The 25,261-nt window shown below is 39.9% G+C and overlaps 1 protein-coding gene across 2 annotated transcripts in view; it reads left to right on the top strand.

Moving 5' to 3' along the window:
• unc5ca (unc-5 netrin receptor Ca) overlaps positions 1-25,261 on the top strand; it is a 187,370-nt gene that overhangs the window by 98,595 nt on the left and 63,514 nt on the right. For both annotated transcript variants that reach the window (XM_032514911.1, XM_032514912.1), the window contains exons 3-4: positions 7,273-7,416; positions 20,343-20,446. In XM_032514911.1, the coding sequence (XP_032370802.1) occupies positions 7,273-7,416; positions 20,343-20,446 (248 nt within the window). The remainder of the gene's footprint in view (positions 1-7,272; positions 7,417-20,342; positions 20,447-25,261) is intronic.

Genomic DNA, 25,261 nt, shown 5'->3' with positions numbered 1-25,261 from the left:
AATTCTGGGTAAGACTTTTTTGCAAACTATAAAACATGGCTGACCGAGCAACAGTCCAGCTCTGTTCATTCTAGCAGAAAATGTTGGACAACTTTTACAAAGATATTCATTTGGAAAGTTAGAGTGTAATCCCGGCCCAGTGCAGAGCTGCATCACAGCTGAGAGGCTGTGGCAGGGCTCACGTCTCTAAAAACCCTTTCACCTCTCATTACTTGCTCCACAATATCATCAGCTAATTATGACTCATGTTGTCATTTGGTGCCATTGGCCAGCAGGTGTCACTGATTGTTACCATGGAAACATGGGTCTTTGTCCTTAGTTAGCCTGGAAGGGAAGCTTAAAATGAACCTGTTTGGATTTTTGGGTATCTCTCTATCTTGCATTAGACTAATCTAAGTGGAAAATTAAGACTGGCCTTACGCAATAGACCACTGTAAAAATATATTTGTGAAACCAGCCCATGGTGACAATGAAGGCCATAGCTTATGAATCACATCATTGTCAAACCATTCATTTACATTTCATTCCTGTATGGAAGCATCTACATTTATTTAGTTTATTTTTACCCTTTAATCGGTCTGCCATCCATAGGTATTTGCGATTCAATCTATTAGTTTTTTAGCAGCAAAATTAGTAAGACAATAAATAATTTAGGCTTATTTAATTTACCTTCTATTAAGCCAACTTCATCATGCTTTTAAGCTTTACACAAATGTAAAACAAAATGGCGTACAGCCTGGGTGAAACGTAATTGGCATTCAACACATTTGCTGTTTTTTAGGAGTTAGTTTTTAGTAGTCTAGTAGACTATGGTAAGGGAGCAGCAGTCCCTATAGAAGGTTTGTGGGTAAAGCTACAAAGCCTGAATTAATCCCTCTAGGGAAATTGTGTTTTTCACTCGCAGATCCTCCACAGGTGGTAGGTCATAGCTCTGGGTCCCTTACCAAACAACATCCCCGGAGCTGGTCGGCATTCAGCGAGCCGCTCACAAACACTCCAGCAGAGCAGCTGTTTGGGAAAAACGGAGGCTGAAACTTTTATCTCTAGATGTATCTTACTCATTTACATACAGTAGAGAAAACAATAATATAATGTTAATTCAGTGGCTCTGTTTCCACTAAAACGGAACATCATGCACTTCACAGATCTGTATTTGTTGCATGGCTGTTTTTGTGTTATGTAATTCATCCCCTGGATGAATCTGTTCTGACCTCACGCCTTTGTCTTTTGTCAGACTCTCCCTCTGTGGCTTTGATGAAATAATAAAAGTGTTGACTTTTTCTGTATTCTCTCTTACTTTTCCCTACAGGCCTATCTGTTTGACCTGTCACTGATCACATTTAAACACCACCACGCTTCAGAGTGCTTCTCACTCTGTTTCCTTATCTCTTTTGTTTTCTAAACCATTTAGCCTCAAAACCCTGTCTCTGTTCTCAAGTCTGTGCCCGACTAGCTGGCTTTCTTTTGTATCTCTCTCTCTATAAATGTCTTTTGTTTAGAATTGTCTCTGCCATCACTGAATTTGTGTTGTTTGTTCATGTATTTCTGTCAAAGCATAGTGGGCGATAGTGAGACAGAGGGGAACGGAAAACATATTTATAAAAAGAGACAGACAATGGACCTACAAACTGACTGTTTAACAGCTAGGGAAATATGAAAATGACAGGATGACATTTTGATTGCAAATCTAAGACATGGCAACCACATCATTTTTGTTGATAGGGTTAGGGTTGTAACCCTAACTCATTGCATTGTCAGAGTCAAATTATGACAACGTTGAATCAGATGGTTGAGATTGAAATTAATTGCCATACGCACAACACAAAGATATGTTTGTAAATATTTCTAATTGAGAACAAATCCAGTTAATTACAACAAGTTAATTGTGTTGACATTGTGACGATTAAGTAATTGACTCAGCCTACGTCTACTTATTGTTATACTGGTTTGAATCCCTTTTAAGAAAACATGCGTTCCCGCTTTCCTTATCACTTCTGTGGAAAAGCTGCTTATCATCATCTGTTTTTATCCAATATTTCTCCAGATTTGATAACATGAAAAACCCCTGTCTGTAAGCTTCGCTGACACATCACTTTAATTTGAGCTGTGGCAAATAAAGTTACAGCCATTGCAAACTAAATTTTCTAAACTTGTTCTGATTGGTGCATTTAAGGGAAAAATCTGTGTTTTATTTTATAATCTGGCTCTTATTTAGGCAGTTTTAGGCAGCCATCCATTCATTTTGGGTATGATAACAGATTTTAAAGCAGGGTAATTGTAGAGATTTGGTTAATCTCAACTGGACATGGGTTATGGCAAGCTACATTAAATCATCAATTATATTATATATTATAGTACTTGAATGTGAACATATACTTTCTAGTATAGAGAGGTATTTGCTGCAAAAAAGAAACCTAAAGGTTGTGTGAAGAATGCCTAAACCATTGCATCACATGTGGGAAGAGGTACATTTTTATGGGCATAGTATGACAAACTGCTATATTTATACCCACAAAGGAAATAATTTGTATACCTCTTATCTGCAACCACTTTTTTCTGTGTATGTTTACCCCAAGATCCCCATTTTTCAGATAAAGTCCAGACCTGACAAGGCACATTCGCCAACATTTGTACATTTACTCCCTAGCTGACAAGTAAACTTTGTTATAAGAATTGACACTTTAGGACTAAGAGAAATATTTTGGGGCTGTGTGCAGTTTTGTGATTGATAGAAATGTTTGTGACAGTATCCTCTCGTCTTGATACTCGTCTTCCATTTTTCATCTACTTCTTTCCCCTCACCTCCCTCAGCTGACAGCAGTGGTTTTGTTGATGCAAGGCACTGTCATGCTACAGAGACCCAAAATTCCACGCTTGTCTTCTCATAGGAGAAGGATATGAATGCTCTAAGCACTGTATCTAAACAAAATAAGACACAGAGTGATCTGGGACTTTTAAGCCTCAGGTAATTCAGTCGCTCTCTGCCCAGCAACACCAGCTTCCTCAGCAAACAATGGAAGCAAAAGGGGCTTTTCAATTTCAACAGTACAACTCCAGATCCACTGACATCTGTCTTTATCTTCTATGTACTGTATACATGCATAGTCCCACTTTTTTGCTTGTTTATTTGATTGATATATTTGTATATTGCACTGACGCACAAGGGAATCTGTTCTCATGTAGGATGTATATAGGTGTATTTTCTGCAGTTCTTTGGTGACAAAAGTTTGACATGACAGAATTTTTACAGGATGAAATATTAGATTTAACTGTGTGACGCACCTTCTAGCATCACATTACATTTCATTTTCATGTAAACACAGTGTAACTCAAAGCCATTGCCGTTATTCACAAAGGCAGATAGGTTTATGCCGCATCAATACGTTTCTACATTAAATGTAATATTTTTATCCCAAAATGTGGTGTCATGCATTGGTATTGGTTTTCTTCTTTTGGTCGAAGAAATGGGACTGACGGCGCAGTGAGAGAACAGGTTCTGTTTACTTTTTTATATTTATACCTGTATATTTTAGTTTCAGCTTTAGTGAGACTTCGGATTCAACTATTTTGGATACAGGAATGTGCCGCCAAGAGGAATAATGTTCCAGTTTGCAGCGATACTTCCTTCCTCCTGTTAGACAAAGACAAAAACTTGTGCATGCACACAACCCATTAGAAACCCAGTTATGTACTAGATGTACAGTACATTGCCAAGAAATTAGGTTTGTCGGACAGAAAAAAATCTAGCTCCTAGCACCATTTTTCTCTAATTCCCTATTAACGAAGCAGGATGTTTAAAAAAAAAAAAATGTAAAATGTGCTCTATTTATATAGCGCTTTTCTAGTCTTAACAACTACTCAAAGCGTACATAGTACAGGATACATTCACCATTCACACACTGTGGCCGAGGCTGCCGTACAAGGTGCCACCTGCTCATCAGATAAACATTCATACACATTCACACTCCGATGCGCAGCACCGGGGGCAACTCGTGGTTCAGTGTCTTGCCCAAGGACACTTCGACGTGGGACTGCAGGGCCAAGGATCGAACCACCAACCTTCCAATTGGCAGGCAACCGCCCTACCACTGAGCTACAGCCTCCCCTTGACAATGTTCAAGAAAGTCAGGTTACTGATTGCTGATCAGGTTTCTTAAGCTGACATTAAAAGATCACTTTATTGCTTGTTGACTCATTTCACAGCTCTTTTGGCCTTCCATCCACAATAAGCCGGCAGTGTCAGATTGGTGGATCTTTTTGGCTTCATCCGCACTGAGAAATTGAGAAATTTCATCATTACACCCATTGATTTCCCCCGCTGCGAAACCAACTCTGTTATCCCTGATGCTCTTTGTTTCACTATATAAGTCCTGATCTTGTTTTGTTTTTCTTCCTTGTCTGTTTTCTTATATCCCTGTAACCCTGTCTGCTCTATTGTGTCCTCTAACTAATATCTCCCCGTTTCAAAACACGCAATTCCTTGCAACACACATCTGACATCCCTAACTCTGGCATGTTGCTGTCATCCAACTAAAGTATAAATCTGTTCTGGCTTCATTCACCTTGATAAAACGTGAATCACCTATCAAGGAAAACAGTTTGAGAGAAACTATACAGTTTTGTGGTCATACTTAGGGACAAACTGTAAATAGTATTACTTGCTTGCTTAATTGTAGTTTATGAATGTAGTCGAATTTGGGGCTCAGACGACTACACGTGAACTACACACGATCAGCGACATCCCTCAACACTGTGTTGGGTGACTAGTTTGCAACCAGAGGTCAGCTCAACATGGTTAAGTCATCATTTTATAAATTTATGCACAACTACCTTTGAAGATGAGCCAATCCACATTTAATTGACATTGAACTGTTAACACTCGAAACTTGAGATGCTTTCTCTGTGTTGGAGCTTTTTGGTTTGCTGTACTTTGAGTGGAACCACTTCCAAACAAGCTGAAAGATGAAATAACGTTGAGTGCAAGGGCGAGGTGTAAAACTTGACTTAACTAAGACTATATTTACAAAAGCGAGCTACTAAAATGCAACATACAGCTACGGAAGACGTTTTCTGGCACAGCTTTCTCCAGTCCTCTGCCGGGGGAAAGCATCCTCGGAGGAATTCAGCTGCAGTTTTTCTGTCAGAATACCTGAGGTGCAGCTACTGTCCCACATGCTGCATTTTGCAATTCGTCATAATTTATTCATAATAAAAAAAGTCTACATTTGAATCAGAGTCTAAAAATCTACAAATTCTTCATACTAATTTACTGCTTCTACTTTTTGGTCTTAGCACACTGATGTAAAAGCTTTAAATGTACATATGGTGTCCATTTATTTGTCTTCAGCACAAGCTGGCTCCTTACCACTTACTGTGTCCCAAATCCCATGGCCCTGTTCATGTGGGCTACCATCACATATGCTTTCTATGCATTTGTTTGAGTCCATTTACCATTACTAGCTCTTTGGCTCATTTTAAGCATTCACTTTAATGGCCTTACTTCCCTCATTACTCTTTGTCCTTTTATTGTCTGCACATTGAGTTTTTTGCCCACTGCAACTGCTTCTGTACTAGTTGTATCAGCTTAAGTCCTGGGTTTCTTGCTGGTTATAATTGCCACTATAGCTGCCATTTTCTCAGCCTCTACTCTCTTGCCGTGTCCCTAGCCTATTTCATTTTAAACTGTGAAGCCATAACAATCTCTCCTGTTTGCTATTTTTCTCAGGCGCTGGTATTCACAGTAGATTTTTATACCGTCTTTACTCTTTGCCCTTTGCCCTCATAGCTTTCTCTCCCCTTTTATCCCTTGTTGTGCCAGCAGTAGCTTCCACAAGCTTGTTACTCTCTGCCTTACTTTTCTCTTTGCCCTCTGTTTCATAAATGCTATTTGAATTGCTATTTCTTTCAAGTTCCCTCTTTTACTTTTCAATCTTTTCCATCTTTGTGTCCCTTCTTATATATCTTGATCTTGTTCTAACTCAAAAGCCATGTCTCCCCATTTCCCAGCTAGCTTTCACAAAAAGCATTTGTTGCCTTTCTTACTCTTTGCCCTCATGGGTTTCTCTTTAATTCTCTTGCCAGCCATTACTGGCCTTTGGTCTATTACATTTCTGCTCACTGGATTTCACTTTTTGCCTTCCTCTCGGTCCCCTTTGCCTTTGCTCTGACATGCTTACTTAAACTGTCTTTCAATTTCTCTGGCGGAAGGAACTTACTGAGAGGCTTCATAAGTAATAGGCCCAAGTCAGATTTGTGGAGTCCCGTGGAGATTGTTGCTTGGGTCTTTGTAACACTGCTGAACCTGAAATAAACTGCCAAGATCTCATAGCATACTGCCTGTCTGCTTGCCAGTCCCCACATACTTTTACCCAAAAACCCATTTTATCTCCCTTTTCCTTTCCGTTTCACAGCTTATTGCCCTCTCCCACCTCTTTTTTTATCATCCTCTTCTCTTCCTCTCACCATGGCTCTGTCATATTGCTCTCAATTACTTCTTCAAGTCTACTATTTCTCTAATTTCCCTCTCCCTTTTCTTTCTAGTTTGTGTGTTTAACCTTCTTTTCTTTCATCAGTCCCTCCTTGCTCCCTCCTCCCACTTCGTTTTTAGTCATTATTCCTTTCCTTTTGTCATGCATTTCCACAATTTTCTCAGTGACTATTCTTTCCCTGCTTGTGCACCTGTGTTCTACCTGACCCTTTCCAAAGTGCGGTCATCTCATTCTTTTCAATCCTTTCCAATGTCCCCCTTATTTTCATCCTGAGTTTGTTCCTCGATCCTCATTTCCTATTTTTCTCTGCAGTCTTCTCTCTCTGTTCCCTTGCAGTCCTATCAATTGGGTGCAGCTATTTAAACCTCACACTTATTCTTCACAAGGAGCTGCTTTCAAAACACTAGAGAAAAGAGGGAATAGGAGAGCAGAGTGAGATAAGTGCTTGAAGTGCAAAGGAACAATCTCACAAAGTTTACATTAAATCCGAATGAAGTAAAGTCGAATGACCTGGGTTTGTAAACAAGCAGCATATATTGTGTGATTATCTCCTGCTTTTATTTACTTGCTAAGATTTTTACTGTTCACCGCTTTTACTTCTTGAGCTAACATAAAGCCATATCACAAGGGTATAAGCTTAAATAGACTTTTTACTTTTTCTGGTGGCTCAGTGAGAACAGGAACTCGTGACTCATTTACCATTTGAGGCAGTCTTCTTAAGCTTGAATCCAAATCTCCACTTATTTTGCAAGTGATTCAACAATGCTTTTCCTTTCGTCTGCAGGTCTGGTTGTAAGAGAAGCCAGTATAGAAATCACACGGCAGCAGGTGGAGGAGCTGTTTGGTCCTGAAGATTACTGGTGTCAATGCGTGGCCTGGAGCTCTGCTGGAACCACCAAAAGCCGCAAGGCGCACGTTCGCATTGCATGTGAGTACACTATCACGCCTGTAAGGTTTACGGGTCATTCATTGCTCGTATACTCACAAATTACATATTATCCTTTCAAAAAATGAAAAGATAGTTTGCAAATAAAGATACACACAGACAACCCTACAGTACATGCACATACAAAGTTGTCACCTTCACTCTGCTGGGTCTTCTTTTGTAGATGTTTTTCGAATGAATGATGTGCTTGCTTCTAACAAATATGTGTTTCCTGTGACAACGTCACAATAAAAGCCGCCCCGTGTTTCGCCAGTTGAATGTTTTTAACATGAACCAGCAGCAGTACGAAGAGTTTAGTTTGCATTAACAGTAATTTGACAGGATAGATAGATAGATAGATAGATAGATAGATAGATAGATAGATAGATAGATAGATAGATAGAAAGATAGATACTTTATTCATCCCAAAGTAAATTTTAGGCATTTAGTAGCAAGACAATCATAACACAACAAACACATATACCACACTTACTTAGGAATAAAAATTAAATTAAAAATTGAAAATCACTTATATAAATGCAATGACGATGGTAAGGTGAGATACTTTGGTAGACCATGTGCAATGATGATAGTGCAAAAGTGAACAAGTGAACAGTGCAGGGATTGAACAGTGCAGTAGATCATGATAAAATATTGACTATGACTATAAAAAAATAAACCTATAAACTGGCTGACTGAATAGGATTAAGAACATTTTGTAACAGGGAATAAGTTATAAGATGTAAGATGTAGATGTTATGACCTTAGGCCAGGTTGTGTATGAGGGCCAATAAGAAAGTTGTACAGCAGACAAGTAATTTGATGGGGGGGGGGGCTTAGAGAGACAGGCTCATTAGGAGAGGGAACAATGAGGCAGATATAAATGTGATAGAATTAAAAATATTAGTGCTGAATTACATGCGTGCAACATTTCCTGTAAATCCCTAATGCATATGTACAGTAGGCTTGTAACTAACACTATAATGTAGAAAGGTCAAAACGGATCACTGAATAGGTATTGCTGAAAAAATACAAATAGATAAATAGAATCAAAAACTAGGTTTTCTTTCAAGGAAATTCAAGGATTATAACTTTGACATCTATTAAGCTTTCCTTTGAGGTGTAGAGACACGTTGCTGTCATAGGATTATATATTTTAACTAGAAACCCCAAAGGCTAAGGGAAAAACTTGCAGTTGGGTAGAACCTTCAAACTTGGTTTTACACTGAATAATAAATGGTGGGGAACTTTCTAACTGAGAATTAGCTCTATGTCTTCCTTCCTGTTATGGTCTGGTGAAGAATTTAATTTGACAACTGGGAGTCTGACTATAAGGTCACCAAAAAAACACAGGCCAGACTAGACCCAAGCAGACTCAGTATCACTCTAGCAGACAGTGTTACCATGTCACACAGTGATCACATGGGGAAATCATTTTAGGATTGTTAGACCCAAACAACAGTCCAGGGGGATATAAAGGTTAAATCCTGTTTTGAGTGCTGGATACTTGACGGCTCTGCAGTAACTGTGCGAGGGAGTTGAGATGTTTGATGGTAATCACCTAAAAAAAAAAGGCCTTGTTTGTTCTTCAATGTAGCCTCATCTAACAAAATGGATTGTTCCTTCAAAGCTCCGGCAATTCAACCTGCAAACAGTAGTTTTCCAAGCATCATTGCTCTGGTCAATTCAGCCATATAAGACAACTGGGACTCGTCTGAGTGCTCAGGTTATAAAAAGGTCAAGCAGAAAAGAAATGCCAATATAAAAATCGACCCCTCCTCTCCTGTTTACCTGTCTTACGCTGACAGTGTGGCTCTGCCTGAGTGAACTCTCAAAAGGACAACTGGGGGCTTTGATAGAGTCCATTCACCAGACACTCAGAACAAACTGCACACATCCCAATATATCGTACTTTAACAGACAGTATCACTCTAACAGACGTGCGCCCTGGAAATCTCGTTTTCCCAGGTTGGTCTTATTCGTGCAGCAGAAGGAAATCCATCATGTTGACCCTTGTTTTTCATTCAGGCTATTTAATTTGGCTGTAAATATGTCTCTTTTGTAGAGCTTGGTAGTTTCATTTATTTATATATTATATATTTTATAGACCACTACACCATAATGTAAAATGGCCCTGTACCAGATTATTAGAACATGTACACTTGTTCAGTCATAGAAGAATGAGTTGACTCACGCTTAGACAATATATAACACAATATACAATATATTATGCCAGTTCCTGGCCAATAAAGATTCTGATTCTGTGGAAGTGCCGCAGCAACATATTTTTTAATTATTTTGGCTTGTAACACCATTTGAATTTAGAACACAGCCTCTCTACTCTCTGCATTGCTTTGGTATGTGAGGATGTTTTTCTGTCTGTCAGCAGAGAGTTAGTGACACAGTCAGAAATATCCTTCTAAGCTCCACTAATAACATTCTCGAATGAAATAGGCCCTCCTCGGGGTGCAATGAAAGCTGGGTAATGTGCTGTTTTTGGCTAACGTCCGGGCTGATACATGCTGGGAGATGGATGCCGGCAAGCGTACACATACAGGCTTCTGAGATTTTTAGAGGTAAACACGTGAATGTAGACATGCAACTCAGACATGCACACATCCTGAGAGCTGAAGGCCACACTGTTCAGTCGCAACAGGGTAGCTGATGTATGAACAAGTGGCTGAGTGTATACATGCGTACGTGCATGTGGACTCATCACATATGGAAACTGCATTACTTTATGACTTACAACATCCATGTCGTAAATATCATCATGTAGCAACAGCTGTCAGCAAATATAGTGCCACAGCAACACAGCTCAAGCACCTCAGTTTCCTCTTTTCCTTAGTCCATATCCTCAAAGTTCCATTTCCGGATGCATGGGCTTTTGTTCGTTTCCTTACGCTTTCTTTGTTTTGGAATGATAATTGATAATAAACCAGAGTATGTTTTTCTCCAATCCCGGAATGCTATGTGGACTAGCCAGACCCTCCTCTGCAGCGTTGTGGAGGAAGGTCTGGCAAAGCAAGACTACCTTTGTCCTGTTTTATTTATTATCTGTTTGTTTTTTAATTCTGTTTTTTATTTTGTTTTTTGGCTGCCTCAAACAGATTTATTCCTATATTATTTATACCATATATCCCTATTATATACCTTATATAAGGCACCAAAAATACTCTACTACTTCTGCTACCACTACACTTATAATAACATATTGTTAAAATGACTTTGCATTACTCTGAAGCTAAAATAATTCTTATTTACATAATTTGGACTGATCAAGGGGTGCCCATTTTCGTCAATGGAAACCAGTGTTATACTCTAAATCATACATCTTCTACAATCAATGACATTTTTTTTACAGTGTATCAAAAGCAAACTAGCATGCTTCCTATCTTGCATCATTTCCCCCCATTTTCAGCCACCTTTCTCCACACATAGGGGAGGTATATGTATAGTATTTCACACACATGAGACCTCTTCTGGAGATTTGGGGGAGGAATTGTAATGGAGGAGGCCTCTGAGAAAGCTTGAATGGCCAATAGCTATCTTGAAGGAGAAAGATGATAGAACTCCTGCCTCTCTTTAATTTTACTCACGCTTCCTCTTCAGATCCTTCACTTTTCTTTTTATATTTCTGTGTATTGGGTATTTTCCTTCTGACTTTGTCTGTCCCTCTGTCCTCACTTTCTCTCTTTGCGTTATAACAGTGAATTTTTTTCCCTTAACCAGATCTGATTACACTCAGCCCACTCTTGCGATAACCTTTTACTTTAAATCGACCCAACCTCCTGACCTACCCCGCTTTCGGCTCCTATTTGGATCTTCTGTTGTGATTAAAATGCTTCCTGGCAGCTAGAGCTTGCTGAGCAAAGTGTCTTTTCTATCGCACCATGCAATAGCAATTCAGCATTTCTTTCCTGCATTTCCATCTCTTCTTCCCACTCGTTTTCTTATTTAGTTTTTTTTCTCACTTTGCTCATCTTGTGCTTATTGTTTCGTTTTGTCACACTTGCCTCTATCTTACTCCTTCTCCGGCATCTTCAGGCTGTTTTAATAACTGTAGAATTAACACTTCAAGTCATTATCTGAATACGCAGTTTGTAGCTGGATAATGACGATCAGTGTTGCGGCTGTAAAAGTGTCAAACACACAATCAGTGATATTAAATATCAGTGATTTGTTGGTCTTTTGGAGCAGGGCACTTAAGCTAGTTTATGAGTGCACGGAGGCAGCTTAATTCAAGTTCATAAAGCAGGTGAGACAAACACACACATTCTCACACTCACACAGCAATGCAGGCACGTACGCGGGGGGTAAGCGAAACACTGACACTTACGGTACATACACACAAATGTGCATGCATGCTCTTTGGCCCTGCAGCTATTAGGTCAAGTCTTTCTCCTTCAATGGATTAGCAATGTGTCAAGGACACACACACACACACACACACACACACACACACACACACACACACACACACACACACACACACACATGCACACACAAACACCAAGAGACACACACATTCCAGATGATGGCAATTTGTTCTGCCACCTTCCACTGAGACATGTGTGTGCATAGTAATCAACGTCCAGACACTCGGGGACACAGCAACCCAGGCAGGCAGCTACATGTGTCAACTGGAAAATGTCTGTTAGGGAATTTCTCTTCTGTTTTGTTTATGATGCAAATGTCTCAGCTGCATGCATTTAGATTTTCCTTCAATCATGGATGAATTAGACCAAGGAAAACAAGGCTCAACAGGGATTCCTTGTGTTAGATTTTAAAGCATTGATTAAAACCAAACTGTTCTATGCTAATTTAGGATCAAAACCTTTAATGCAGATTACTTCAGTATAGGCAGGCATTTGTAAACCCAGCACATGGAAACAACTGCAGTGTGTTAGCCAACCTTTCTGGTATGCAACCTGCTTTGCAGCGCAGAAACCAAATTCCCCCAACAACCACATGACATTTAACCTTTTTATTTGCATGAAGTGGCCTGCTTAGCAGTTTCATTAATGCATAGACAAATCAGAACTGATATGCCAAAAGATCCATGCTGGTTCTCCCTCCACACTCACCCTGACACTTTTGCAAACACTGTCGGGGGAAAACCTTCAGTGTTTTTCTCTGGATGACATCATCAAGAGAGCCTTGGTTCTGGCTCTGAGAGAGACTTCATGATGATCACTGAATACTGAATAAATATTTTCATAGTGAGAACCCAAAGTGCGTGTGGTGCTGTGTGGATATGTGGTTATGATGTCTCACCAGCGCTGAGCTTTTTCCCAGATGTCAGGGACGGCTTCAGCGTCCTTTAAACTGTTATGGTGGTGAGCCACAGTGATGATTTAACCACACACGATTGACGTCCCTTAAAAGCCCAACTGTGACAAAAATAACACCGAATCTGCATCATAGACTTTTTTGTACATTAACATTATTTTTCAGGAGAAATAATGGGACCACTGTTAGGCAGGCAGAAGGGATTGTCATGTCTCAGAGTTGCTGAGGTGTCCCATGGAACCAAATGTATTGCGTTAGTTAAAGGTTAAAACAAAAACTGAACCATATTAGCAAAAATCAACTCAATAAAATTGAGTTGTTAATCATTAAAAAAAATTAGATGGCTGCCAATCTGAATGACTACATTTTATTTCCCAATGTGGTCAATACATCACTAGAGCCGAGATACTGTATACAAGTTAAAAGTCAAAAATATCTTTTCAGATGAAACAACATTTTTTGGACATTCATAAATATCTGCTTGTGCTAGAGCATAATTTCCAATTTATATCAATGTAACATTGACATTTCATGGACTAGCATAAGAAAATAAGACTTTCTTACAACTAATCTAATACAAGGAAAATCTGTGATGACATGCAGAGCAAAACTTCATTGAAATATATCCATGTTGGATTTTTTACTTTTTTTGAAACCATGATTTGCTTTCACTGAGGATCTTTCATTTTTTTCATTTGTGCTTCAGAGTGCCAGTGCCATGTCAGCGAATAGAGTTGTTTACTTGTTCAAAACTTGACACTGGCTGAAAAGACCTTGTCTGATGTCTCGGGCTGATCACAGGTTGGGAAATGTTGAAATGACAGGGTGGAAAGTTCAGTGAAAGAACTGAACTGGGTGGAAAGAGACTCTCCAAAGTCACTTAGAGAAAATGACTCCCTCTATAACCACAGTGAAAATGACTGTGACACTCAAAGTCACAGTCTACCTTCAGTTCTTCCTTTTCTTTTTCTTTTTTATCTTTTGGAGCTTTATTGGTTATTTGAAGACGTAATGAGTACCCATAGGTTGAAGAGGTACTTATAAACTGCTACAGCCTTAAACACCCTGTGGCCTTAGCAGATATTTATGTCGAAAAAAACAACTTTCATGATAATGCACAAGCTATTACAAGAAAGCCATATCAAAACCGGTTGGAAGAACAGAAAATATAGGACTACCAACTAAATGTTATAACTTTAATATAAGTTAATCCTTTTGAAATCACAGCATTTAATGACTTCCCTGAGCAGAAAGCAATACTAATTCACCTCCTGATCTTAATATAGCTGCTACAGCAGGAACTTTTTGATTGTTCGCAACTTAGGTATTTATCATTTAATACAATTGCATTTTAATTATAAACCCATTTACATTACATTTTTTCCTAATGCTTATTAAATATCACCTTACCTTCTTGTGTGTTTTATCACTTCCATCATTTGGTTGTTTTTTATTTAATCCAGAGGTGTGATTGTTTCCATGCCACTGTGCAGGAAATTGGATGTCTAAATTATCCTCTATGAGACTTATGGAGAGTACTGCTTGTTACTTTCTTTCCAAGTAGCTCCCATTGCTCTTTATTGCTTGAGCTCCACTAGGGGAAACCGTTATGATTTGGCATGGGTAGCATGCAGGCAGAGACACCCATTTTGGATAATTGCTCTGAAATGTGCTTATGTAGAAGAGCCTGAGGCAACAAACTCTCCACAAACATAATAACAGTTTTAGTTGAGCAGAGGAAGAAGTTTTAGAGGGAGAGCGAAGGAGGCGAAGAAAGACAAGGGGGTGGGAGGGAATAAGAAGAGGTTAAGCAAGAAAGGTCGTTTTCAGAATAGATGCTTACACTGCTTTATTGTGCATGTATAAGGGAGTTCACACTGAATAAGGTTGCCCTCTGTACTTTTCAACCCTGTTGTGTTTGGGAGTTGTTCAGTGAATTTATCATTGCTTTTGTTATATTTATGAAGCTTGATAGCATTATCTGCTGTTGGGGAGTGAAGTAGGGTCAGTGAATTGATAGGACACAGCTGTCCCTCCTCTCCTGTGCACATATTTCCCTTGGGCACACATTTGCACAAATGTACAAAAACACACCTTCAGTTGAAGTACATTCCTGGTCCCCTGGTGTCGTGAACACGATGTCACATTCCCTCTTTCTCTAAAACACACGCATTCTCTCAAAGACAAAGTATTGCTACAAAGTGGCAAACATTTTTTCTGTCATAGCCCGCTAGCTTAGCAGTAGGTGTGAACATGTGTGTGTCTGTCTGTGTGTGTGTGTGTGTGTGTGTGTGTGTTGTTGTCTGTTCATCCCCTGAGTGGTTTGCTTTAATCTCCTTTAATTTCATTCTTAATCTTTATGGAAATCAACTCTCCCCACCACCACCTCCTCATTTCACCATCTCCCTTACTAATTAAGACCAGGAAATTGTTCCTGGAATTGGCTGGCATGAGCAAAGTATGTCTCACCCCTCAATTACTTCCTCATTCTCTTCTTGTGTGTGTTTTTCTGTTCCACAGTGGGTATCTTTGTGTTTGTTCTGTCTCCAAGTATGTGTTGCGGCCGCTTGCTAGTTCCCATCTCCTGTGTGTATTTTTCTCAATGTGACTGCATCTCACTGTCTCTATCGTTCTCTCTTTGTCTTTTTCTGTCGGTGTACGTGTGTTACTGTGTGTTGTGATGGTAGCCATGTGGTGGATTTAGGGCTGAAGCTTTGGGTGATTACTCCCATAATGAACGACCATGCTCTGTTCGGGCTGTCGTCCCCCACAGGGATTGACTTTATTATGAAGTTGTCATTTACTCACAGCATTGCTCTGTCTCTTCACATAACTCTCTTAGCTCGCCACATGCAATCTGATAATGATTTAATTTTTAATGCATGAAATAAAACCTTGTCAACTAGGTGGGGAAATGCCTTGTTCACACATACAGTTTCAAATATGGTAGGTTCTTACATCCCATGAGTCTGTAGCTCATCTCCTGCTGCTTTTTGACTCCTAATATACAATATTTACAGTACCTTGCAATATTATTTATTGAAACTGTTTAATACAGCAATGCACACACAGCAGGTGGGTGTGTGATAGCAAAATGTGGTCCTGGAGACACCTACTGTACCAAGAAGCGGTTTTGAGTAATCTGCCAGGTGTTTTTCGTTCTGAGTTCTGCAGCCACATTTTCTAACTGTGATAGTGTCATAACAAGACGGTTAATGCCAATTTGGTGTCGCGGCAGGTCTGATCCCAGTGCAAGATAGTCGCTAGGTAAAATCCCTTCATGCAAATAGAGTATTTTGCACTTTGAGCGAAAGTGTAGGTTTTCTCTCCAATAGGATAATAAACATGTTCCACTCATTCCTCAGACATTCATCTAACCACAGCCGTTCCTTTCACTTCTCCAGTATTTGAGTCTGCCTTTGTGACTGAGCTAGAGAGTGGTTTATGATTACAAATTCGCAATATTTAAAATGATAAAACTAGCTTGTGTGAAGTAATTTTTTAAAGGCTTGACTTTTGTAAGCTCATATTATCACTTCTCTTTTCTTTCTAAGATTCGGATCATGATATTATGAAGTGATGTGATCAATGGTTTGTTATAGCGACAGTGTTTGACATAAAAAAGTATTTGATAGGTCAAAACCAAGCAGGTGGTTTTAGTATTAAGAAAGAGTAAGGTGGTTCTGCTGTGTGCTTCCAACCTCTCCCTCCTTCCTCCTCTCTCTTTCTGCCTCTCATCTTTCAACCCACCCACCAGCTGCCCGGACTTCTACCTTCCTTATACCCCCATCCCATTTCATCAGAGATGGGAAGTAACGGAGTACAAATACTTCGTTACTGTACTCAAGTATTTTTCTGAATTTTTACTTACTTACTACTTATTTTTGTGGCAGACTTTTTACTTCTACTCCTACATTTAACACAAATATCGGTACTTTCTACTCCTTACATTTTACAAAATTGGCTCGTTACTTTAGTTTTGTAACAGTGGTCGTCTTATCGGAGAATAGCGCGGACACGCGCCACCAACCGCGAGCGGGTGCGCGCGCCACACGAGAAAAAGTGAGAGAAAAGAAAAAGAGGCAAGCTGTCCGGAGGATAACCACTGAGATTGTGTGTGTGAGTCTTTGAGAACTGTAAGTTGTATAACTCTTTTTCATTCACTTAAGCCTGTTACTGGACTATAGTTCTTGCACATTTAAAGAGTAAGTATCTAGTGGTTCTGTGTGCTCTTCACCTGTTAGCTCGTGGTTTTGGTGTGCTCTTCACCTGTTAGCTAGGTTACACGTTGTCTTCATGAAGCATCAACACTTTCACCAGCTCTATTCGCATGAGTTTTTTTTAATTTATTTTTTTTACCAAACTTCAGATTCTGTAATTCAATTGACAAGTGGATGGAACCTTAGCTAGAGAGAGTTGTCTCCGTCTGTTTTAACAGATACACCTGGGGCCAGTTGGACACCAAATCAGCTTTCCAGTCCTATTTAGTCCTCAACTTTCACATCATTTCACTGGATTTTTGTTATTATTGTTTATGTCATCAATACCATATCAATCTAAATGGATGGGAATATATCTACTGTACGTTGCATTTGACGCACGCTAAGACAACTCAACAGATTCATCATTCATTCACAGCAAATCATTGAGGCTTGATGGCGCTAACGTTAGCACATGTAGTATGGATGGCCTAACGTTAGCACATAGTAGTATGGATGGCGCTAACGTTAGCACATAGTATATGGATGGCGCTAACGTTAGCACATAGTAGTATGGATGGCGCTAACGTTAGCACATAGTAGTATGGGCGCTAACGTTAGCACATAGTGTATGGATGGCAACATGATTGAAAATGAAGAAAAGAACGCAGCAATACATTCCTCAATCCTCGACCTATCTGAAAGAGATGTAAACGTAGGCATCAAGAAGACTCCTGGCCAATGGCTGGGGAACTCCTCATTAATGTCAGTTTGGTTTTTCATATTTATCCTTTATTTTATTTCCAGAAGCCATATTTGAGCACCCACATACTGTAAGATTCATTTACATGTTAGGGGGAATTAAAAATAGAAACTGGATCTGTGAATTCTACAGATACACTGAATTCATATCTTGCTAATGAGTCAGAATCTTATTAACCTGGAGTCCCGTGTCTGTCATAATAATAATCATACATGTTATGTTTTAGGCCTATTGGCAGACATCCATTTAAAATGTAGCCTTTGCCATATAAAGACGTACCCTCCTGTCCACTGAAGTTCCTCAGCGTCCTCTAGTAACATCTGTGTGCTCCAGGTAGCTTTCGCAAGGCTACTTTACTTTTATACTTTAAGTAATTTTCCAAGCCTGTACTTTGTTACTTTTACTTGAGTAAAGAAGTTTAATCAGTACTTTGACTTTTACCAGAGTATTTTTTAACACAAGTATCTGTACTTCTACTTAAGTACGGAAAGTGAGTACTTTTCCCATCTCTGCATTTCATCTCTCCTTTTCTTTCACTCTGCCACCGTCTATATCTGTTAACCCTGTAAGGTGACTGTCCTGATGAAATACCCAAAAAGTTACTCTGAGTCGACAGGTTCAGCAGTTAAAAAATGTTCTATCCAGTGTGTTCTTGTGTGTGTGCTCGCAAAGGTGTACCACAACTGACGGAGAAGGTGATTAAGAGCACACCTGGGAACCAGGAGTGTAAAAGGACACAAGGATAACACACACACACACACACACACACACACACACACACACACACACACACACACACACACACACACACCACACACACCAACGCTGTGTCCACCTATGAAGGTTTTTGGTAGGGTTTGAAAAATTGAAGGACAGAGGAAAGAGGATTTGTGTTCCACAGCTGTAGCCATCATTTCCAAACTAACAAAGTCACTTTCAAACTCTTCAAAGTGAACAAGTTTTGTAGTATTACTATCTCAAAGATTATATCAGTTAAATGATGCTGTTGACGCCGCCATATCAACAGACCTCTGCGTATCACTTTGAAATATGCACATCCTGCATCCGTAGCTATGCAGTCAATTAATCTTCCTTAAATGCTGACATGCATTTAATTCAAAGTTAAAAATACACTCCAAGGTACAGAATTAGAATGTACAAAATAGCTTTGCTAATCATTTTATGCAGATCATATTGAGTCTTCATACTCTTGATTCTAGGAAGAAACCAAATCATAAACCTTTGAGTGCTTGAATGAAAAAAAAACCTCCACCCCCCCCTCCATATGTTCTTATTTAGAAATCCATCCCACCATCGGATCAGCACCATAAATAAGTCACCTGCTAAGTCCCGCAACACTGCCACCCCTCTCAGGTTACAGTTTGTTTTATGGCCTTTTTCTATGGCAAGATAATTATTTTAACATGTGTTAAGCTCAGCTGCCTATGTAGGCATACATGCATAGATTACTGTATGCGACATTGCAGCAGACTAGGGCGGTGATCAGAAAAGTGAAGGACAAGTCTAATGAGTGAACATGGAGCATTACAGTGTAAGAGGTAGCCCTAGGCAGGATGTTTATAAAGTAGCTGAACAATATCTGCAAAATAGTTTGAACTCTCTCAATGAATGTATGATTAAAACAAAGATGCAGAGAAAAATGTATTCGGCATGACCATCAGTTAAACAACACAGTCCTTCCATCCATCCATCAACAAAGGGTTTTGTGTTTTCTGTCACAATCTAAAACGCCTTCTCTCCATTCTCCTTTCTTATGTCTGTCCATTTTAAATATCTAGCTAATTGTCTTAAAGTCTGCTACTGTGAGCATTTTTTTCACCCCAAAATGAAAACAGCTGAGGCCTCTCTGAAACATTCTGTGGAACAAATGGCAGTGCATTCCACGCCGCTTTGTAATGCTGTCATTCATCACAGCATGTGGACCATTAGTGTGAATCATTTATTGTCTTTGGCCTGCTTGAGATCCTGAAACTCTGGCATGATATATGAAATTAAGTTTAAAGATTGTGCATAGTGATTAGGGGGCTGAGCATGCAACAAAGCAGTCTGTGTTATAGTGTGTGAAGCAGCCAAAGCACTTACGCATGATCATCTGTGTGTGTGTGTGTGTGTGTGTGTGTGTGTGTGTGTGTGTGGGTGCACACTGTGTGAGCATTAGTTGACTCCAAGAATATACAGCTAAGTGTTTTTCCTTGTTGTGTACATTTCTAAAGTGCCAGGAGAGTGGAAGAAGTCAACATGTGCATGGCTGACTTCAATCACCAACTCCATAATTACTGTGTCATTGTTGCCCGAGAAATGAAGTAAAGAGCCCGGTTTACAATGACATGGCACTATCTTCTAAATGGGTTCCCTGACTGTTGATTCACAGGATGCTTTTGCAAAATGGCCTCCCACAAATTCTTGGCATTGCTGTTATTATGTATGTTATTATTCCAGCGGTGTGCGGGTTAGAGATGAAATCACTACGAATGACCAGTAGTTTGATCGTTTAAATTTAAGGTCTCGGCTTTTGTTGATAACGTTTTCAAGTTTACAACACCACATCATAACATAACACATCATATGACAACAGTAGTATTGTTATGATCCCCACAATGATTTTGTCATCTTATAACCCCAAGTTTCCTGTCTTTCTTTGTTTCTTACCTCAGACCTGAAAAAGTCATTTGAACAGGAACCCCTGGGAAAGGAAGTATCTCTGGAGCAGGAAGTGCTGTTACAGTGTCGCCCTCCAGAGGGAATCCCAGCTGCTGAGGTACGTTCAGCGTTATTTTTAACCTCCTCCTAAATGGGTGAATGTAAACCAAGATTAAGAGAGAGGAACAGAGAACGAGAGAGAGAGAACTGAGATGGGATGTCAGCACGAAGACAACAGAGGATGTAAAACGATGTAAAAATCGGAATCTGAATGTGTGCAACAAAAAACTATTAAAATAACACATTATAGCATTACCAATGATTAGTAAACATTATTATCATGTTGTTGTTTGCTAACAGTAACATAACTATTAACTTAAGCTTAATTAACTGTCAATTTATCATTTCTAGGTTATAGTTATTATAAGGTGGTACCGAATCATCAAGTGGAATTAACTTGGAAATGCCACAGAAAAGTCACTTATTACAGCGGTGACACTTTTTCAAAATGCCTGGGACTGTAAATGACGGACAGAGCATTGATGGGGGCGGGCGCTCTTTCACTATTTGCACTAAGTGGATGAAGGGTGAGCTGAATAAAAATGCACCCTATTGACAGATTTAGTTAACCAGCCTTTTTTTTTTTAAACTAGTGTTAAGTCTAAGCAAAAACTAAAAAGACTTAATATCTCAAAACCTAAATAACTGTAAGCACTCATTCCAACATGGATAGTGCTACATTATCATTTATTACCATTTAACTGATAGAAATAATGAATTCAATCGACTTAATCACAGTAGCAAAAGTAAATGTTTTAAGCTTAATACAAGCAAGGACAATGTTAAGGTTTGGCAAAGCATGATTTCACATATGTCTTGGTTTGAAGCATTTCTCCGACATGTTTTCAGAAACATAAAGCATTGTTTCTTTGCGTAGAAACAGTTGTGTTTAACTCTCACAGGGGGGAATCAGGGGATCTCCTTTTGAGTGACAGTTGCTTGAGAGCTCTGCTGAAATGAGGTAACGCTGATCCAAAGTTTTAAACTTAGTCTTAACGGTCCCCCGAGAACCAATTTGAGTTGCAGCACAAGTTAAATTAAGGAAATCTCAGTGAGGGAGGGAATATATGCTAAACGTCTGCAGTCTCTCTTACTCTGCTTGAGCTTAGCAGAAAATAATGAGGATCATTAATGAAAGTGGATTGCCTGATTTTCTTCAGAAAGACTGAAAAATACCGGCATGTTCCTTTTCATTAGCACAGATGTACATATTGCTGAAAAGTGAACAGAAGTGAATACACTCGCAGTGAAGAGGAAACAAAAAGCAAAACTGGCTAACTTTTCTTTGGGGGGTGGAGGAGTTACTTTTACCCCCTAGTAAATGTCAACATAACATCATTATTTTGGCCATTTAACTTTACTGCCTTGCTCAAGGACACTTTGATGAGCAAGGCCGACTTTATGAGGTCAGAGGTTAACAGGTGTGGATTTCAAGTACATGAATAGTGTGGTAAATGTTCACACTGCCCCAACACCATCCTCCTCAATGAAAGATAATATTGTGTATAAGCTGCCACTACATTGTAAGTACATTATCATTTTACCCTCTCATCAAACGTGTTGCACAGTAAACATCCACTTTGTGAGAGCCACGCGTGTCACTTCCACTCCCCGAGGCCCTTAACAACAGTAAAGAATGTCGTTCACAATTCAGCTTGCTCTTTACGTTCCCGGTTTAATCTGGCTGCATTCCCACCTGAATGTTTAAAAAGACATAATATAATTTAGTTGGTCGCTGGGGTAGAGCAGCACAGCACTTGAAGAAGGCTGCCTTACCGGATAAGGAGTTTTTGAATCAGGTTTTCACTTTGATAGTCGTTTTCAATTGCACCTAAGTACACAGCTCCCCTGAGAGAGAGGGGGGAGAGAGAAACTGAAGGAGAGGGGGTGAGTGAGGCACTCAGGCAGACCGGCGTACAAATTGAGGAAGAGTGTGTAGGGGGAAAGGCAGAGGTAAAAGTGGGGGGAGGAGTGGGGGGGAAAAACGGAGTGGTTCTTTCTTATCCTTTCACCTCAAGAAATCTCTAATTCCACGGAGAGAAATACGTTGGTTGGACAGTTGGCGCCACAAAGACAGGGAGTTTATTTGTCATTCATTTCGTCTCTTTCTTACACACCCACATTAACACTCTGTCTCCTTCATCTTGAAGACATATCTCAACACTAATGACTAATTACTACTGCGGCCTTGTCTGCTTTCTTTGTTTTTGACACCTGCATCAACTCAATACATCTATGCACACACACACACAGATGTGCACACACTAACACTCAATTTGCCACTTTTTCCATCCCTTTCTGCTGTCATAATGGGATCTCAGGGCAAATGGATTGGTCTGTCTCCCCTGTCTGCTGAAGCTGATTAGAGGGATTTAGGTTTAAAACCTGCTGATGACCTCAGGTTATAGCCCTGACTTCCTTTTTATCTCTTCTGACTTACTATTTCTCTTTGTCCTTATCATGTCCATTCTCTTTGCCATTTCATTCTCTATTTCTTCTCATGCAATATACACACACACACACACACACACACACACACACACACACACACACACACACACACACACACACACACACACACACACACACACACACACACACACAAACACACACAGCCATCTTTTTTGGTGATTGACAGTTGTGGGGTCCTGTGACCTCTCTAGAAATGTTCTAAACTTAGCGGTTGCGGTTGCCTTGTCGACCAGTTGACGACTGTTGTAAAGTTGTCAATGTGATGGGGTTGGTGCCCTGATACATGATACCCACATCGTGATGACCAGCTGGCATCACGTGGCTGTCAACATGCCGCACCAAAGCCTTGACTCCCACACACACAATTTACATTTATATTCACGCAGCATCTGTAGACATTCACATGTCAACAACCTGTGCAAAAAAACCTTAATGAAATACGCACACACATAAATATCCGACACACAACATGCATGTCACACAGACACACACACAACTTTGATAGACAATTCCGTTATCTTGATTGGTTTGGATGACTTTGGATCAGGAAAGAAATCCATAAATATAAAAACCAGAAATTCAAAGTCAACATTGTGGTGGACTTGTTTAAACTTCTTCGAACTCACCATTTGTGTCCATAAAGCCTTTTCTGTTCAACGGCTGAACCCTCCCTATATAATCCAATAGCTTTCCATCAGCTTTTAAAGGCTTTCTATCACAGTCTAAAGAGATTTAGATGTTTCTCAAGGATTTCACAATGCCTCAAATTATGTCTCTCAGGAGCTTTAGATTGAAAGAGAGTGAGAGAAAAAAAATAGAGGAGACTTGGCAAGACAACAAGGTCCATGGTGCTCAGGAAGTTCAGTCAGATGACTAAAGGTGCTCTTTGGGGTCGGGAATTCAATTAAGTATAGAAAAAAAGGAAATCCAAGGCACTCTTCTTCAAAATTATTTAAAAAGCCTTTTTTATTTTTCTGGCTATTTCATTCAGCGAGAAGCAACCCACACGTAGCGGCACAGACAGCCTTCTTCAGGTTGTGAATAACATAGAGGAGACTGTCTGATGATGACATGAGCAGTACTGTCAGTGAAAAGAAAATCATGGCGTTGGTTTGTGTATAGACATTTTCTTTGCAATTTTGGATAGGGTTGACGTTGAACTCTCAAGGCTAACAGTTGCACAGCAGTTAAAGTGATCCCTGGCTAATCTGTCCCTTAGTGTACCTCTTGTTGTGTGTGTGTGTGTGTGTGTGTGTGTGTGTGTGTGTGTGTTTTTTGTGTGAATATTTATGTGTGTGCCTGTCTGCTGTCTGTCTGCATGTGAGTGATTCCCCGCTGCACTGAAATCCACACATCACTGTGTGGTGACAGGCTCTCCACGTGTCTATCCCAAACACACACACACACACACACACACACACACACACACACACACACACACACACACACAACACACACACACACACACACACACTCACTCGCTTCCCACTCACTCACTCCCTCACTCACCCACTCCCTCACTCACTCCCCACTCATCATCACTCACTCACTCACTCACTCACTCACTCCTCACTCACTCCTCAGACACTCAGACACACACTCACCACACACAGACACACCACACACACAGAGTCAGACAGTAACTGGATATGTGTCTGGAGCCTGGTCAAGTTGCTGTCACATTCTTTACCACTCACCCAGCCGCCACCTAAATTAGTGTAGTAATTTACTAGGATAATGGCTTTGAGTAACTGAGACATTATCTGTCCAAGTGTAATATTCCACTTCAGAAGATACTTCTGAGTAAAGTCAGAGAGTTTAGTGATTTTTTAAACATTTTATTCTTTTTACTTCACATAAATTTAAAGTAACATTTTAGGGTGGCATAAAGAGATGTCGTTTAAGATGGGATTTCGATTCAAGCCCCAAGATCCATAATGGCTACATTTTCCCTACTAATTTAGACACACACACACACACACACACAACACACACACACACACACACACACACACACACACCCACCACCACACACAACACCCACACACACACATTTACCCTCGATCCCTTGCAGTGACCATTGTTGTCATTTATTGTCAATGACTCTCTGTGTTAACCGGTGTGGAATGAGTCCAGAAACGTGCATTTTGTATGGGTGGGTGTGTGTCGGTGTGCGTGAATGACTCTTTGTGATGAAAATCATAACAGACTTTTCTGTCAGAAGGCATCAGTGGTGCGGTGTAGCCAAAATGCTAACGGCTACCTCATACAGTGTACTGTACACAGACACAGCACATTTCAGTCCCTGAAGTCACCGTTGTTAATGTGTCATATGATGACGTTTACTAGCAGAGTCTATCTGGGGGTTATAACATCTGTGGTGGTGGAGTGCCTGAAACGG

The sequence above is a fragment of the Etheostoma spectabile genome, chromosome 5 (genome assembly GCF_008692095.1).
Source record: "Etheostoma spectabile isolate EspeVRDwgs_2016 chromosome 5, UIUC_Espe_1.0, whole genome shotgun sequence".
NCBI lineage: Eukaryota > Metazoa > Chordata > Actinopteri > Perciformes > Percidae > Etheostoma > Etheostoma spectabile.
This window is presented reverse-complemented; position numbering and strand designations above follow the sequence as displayed.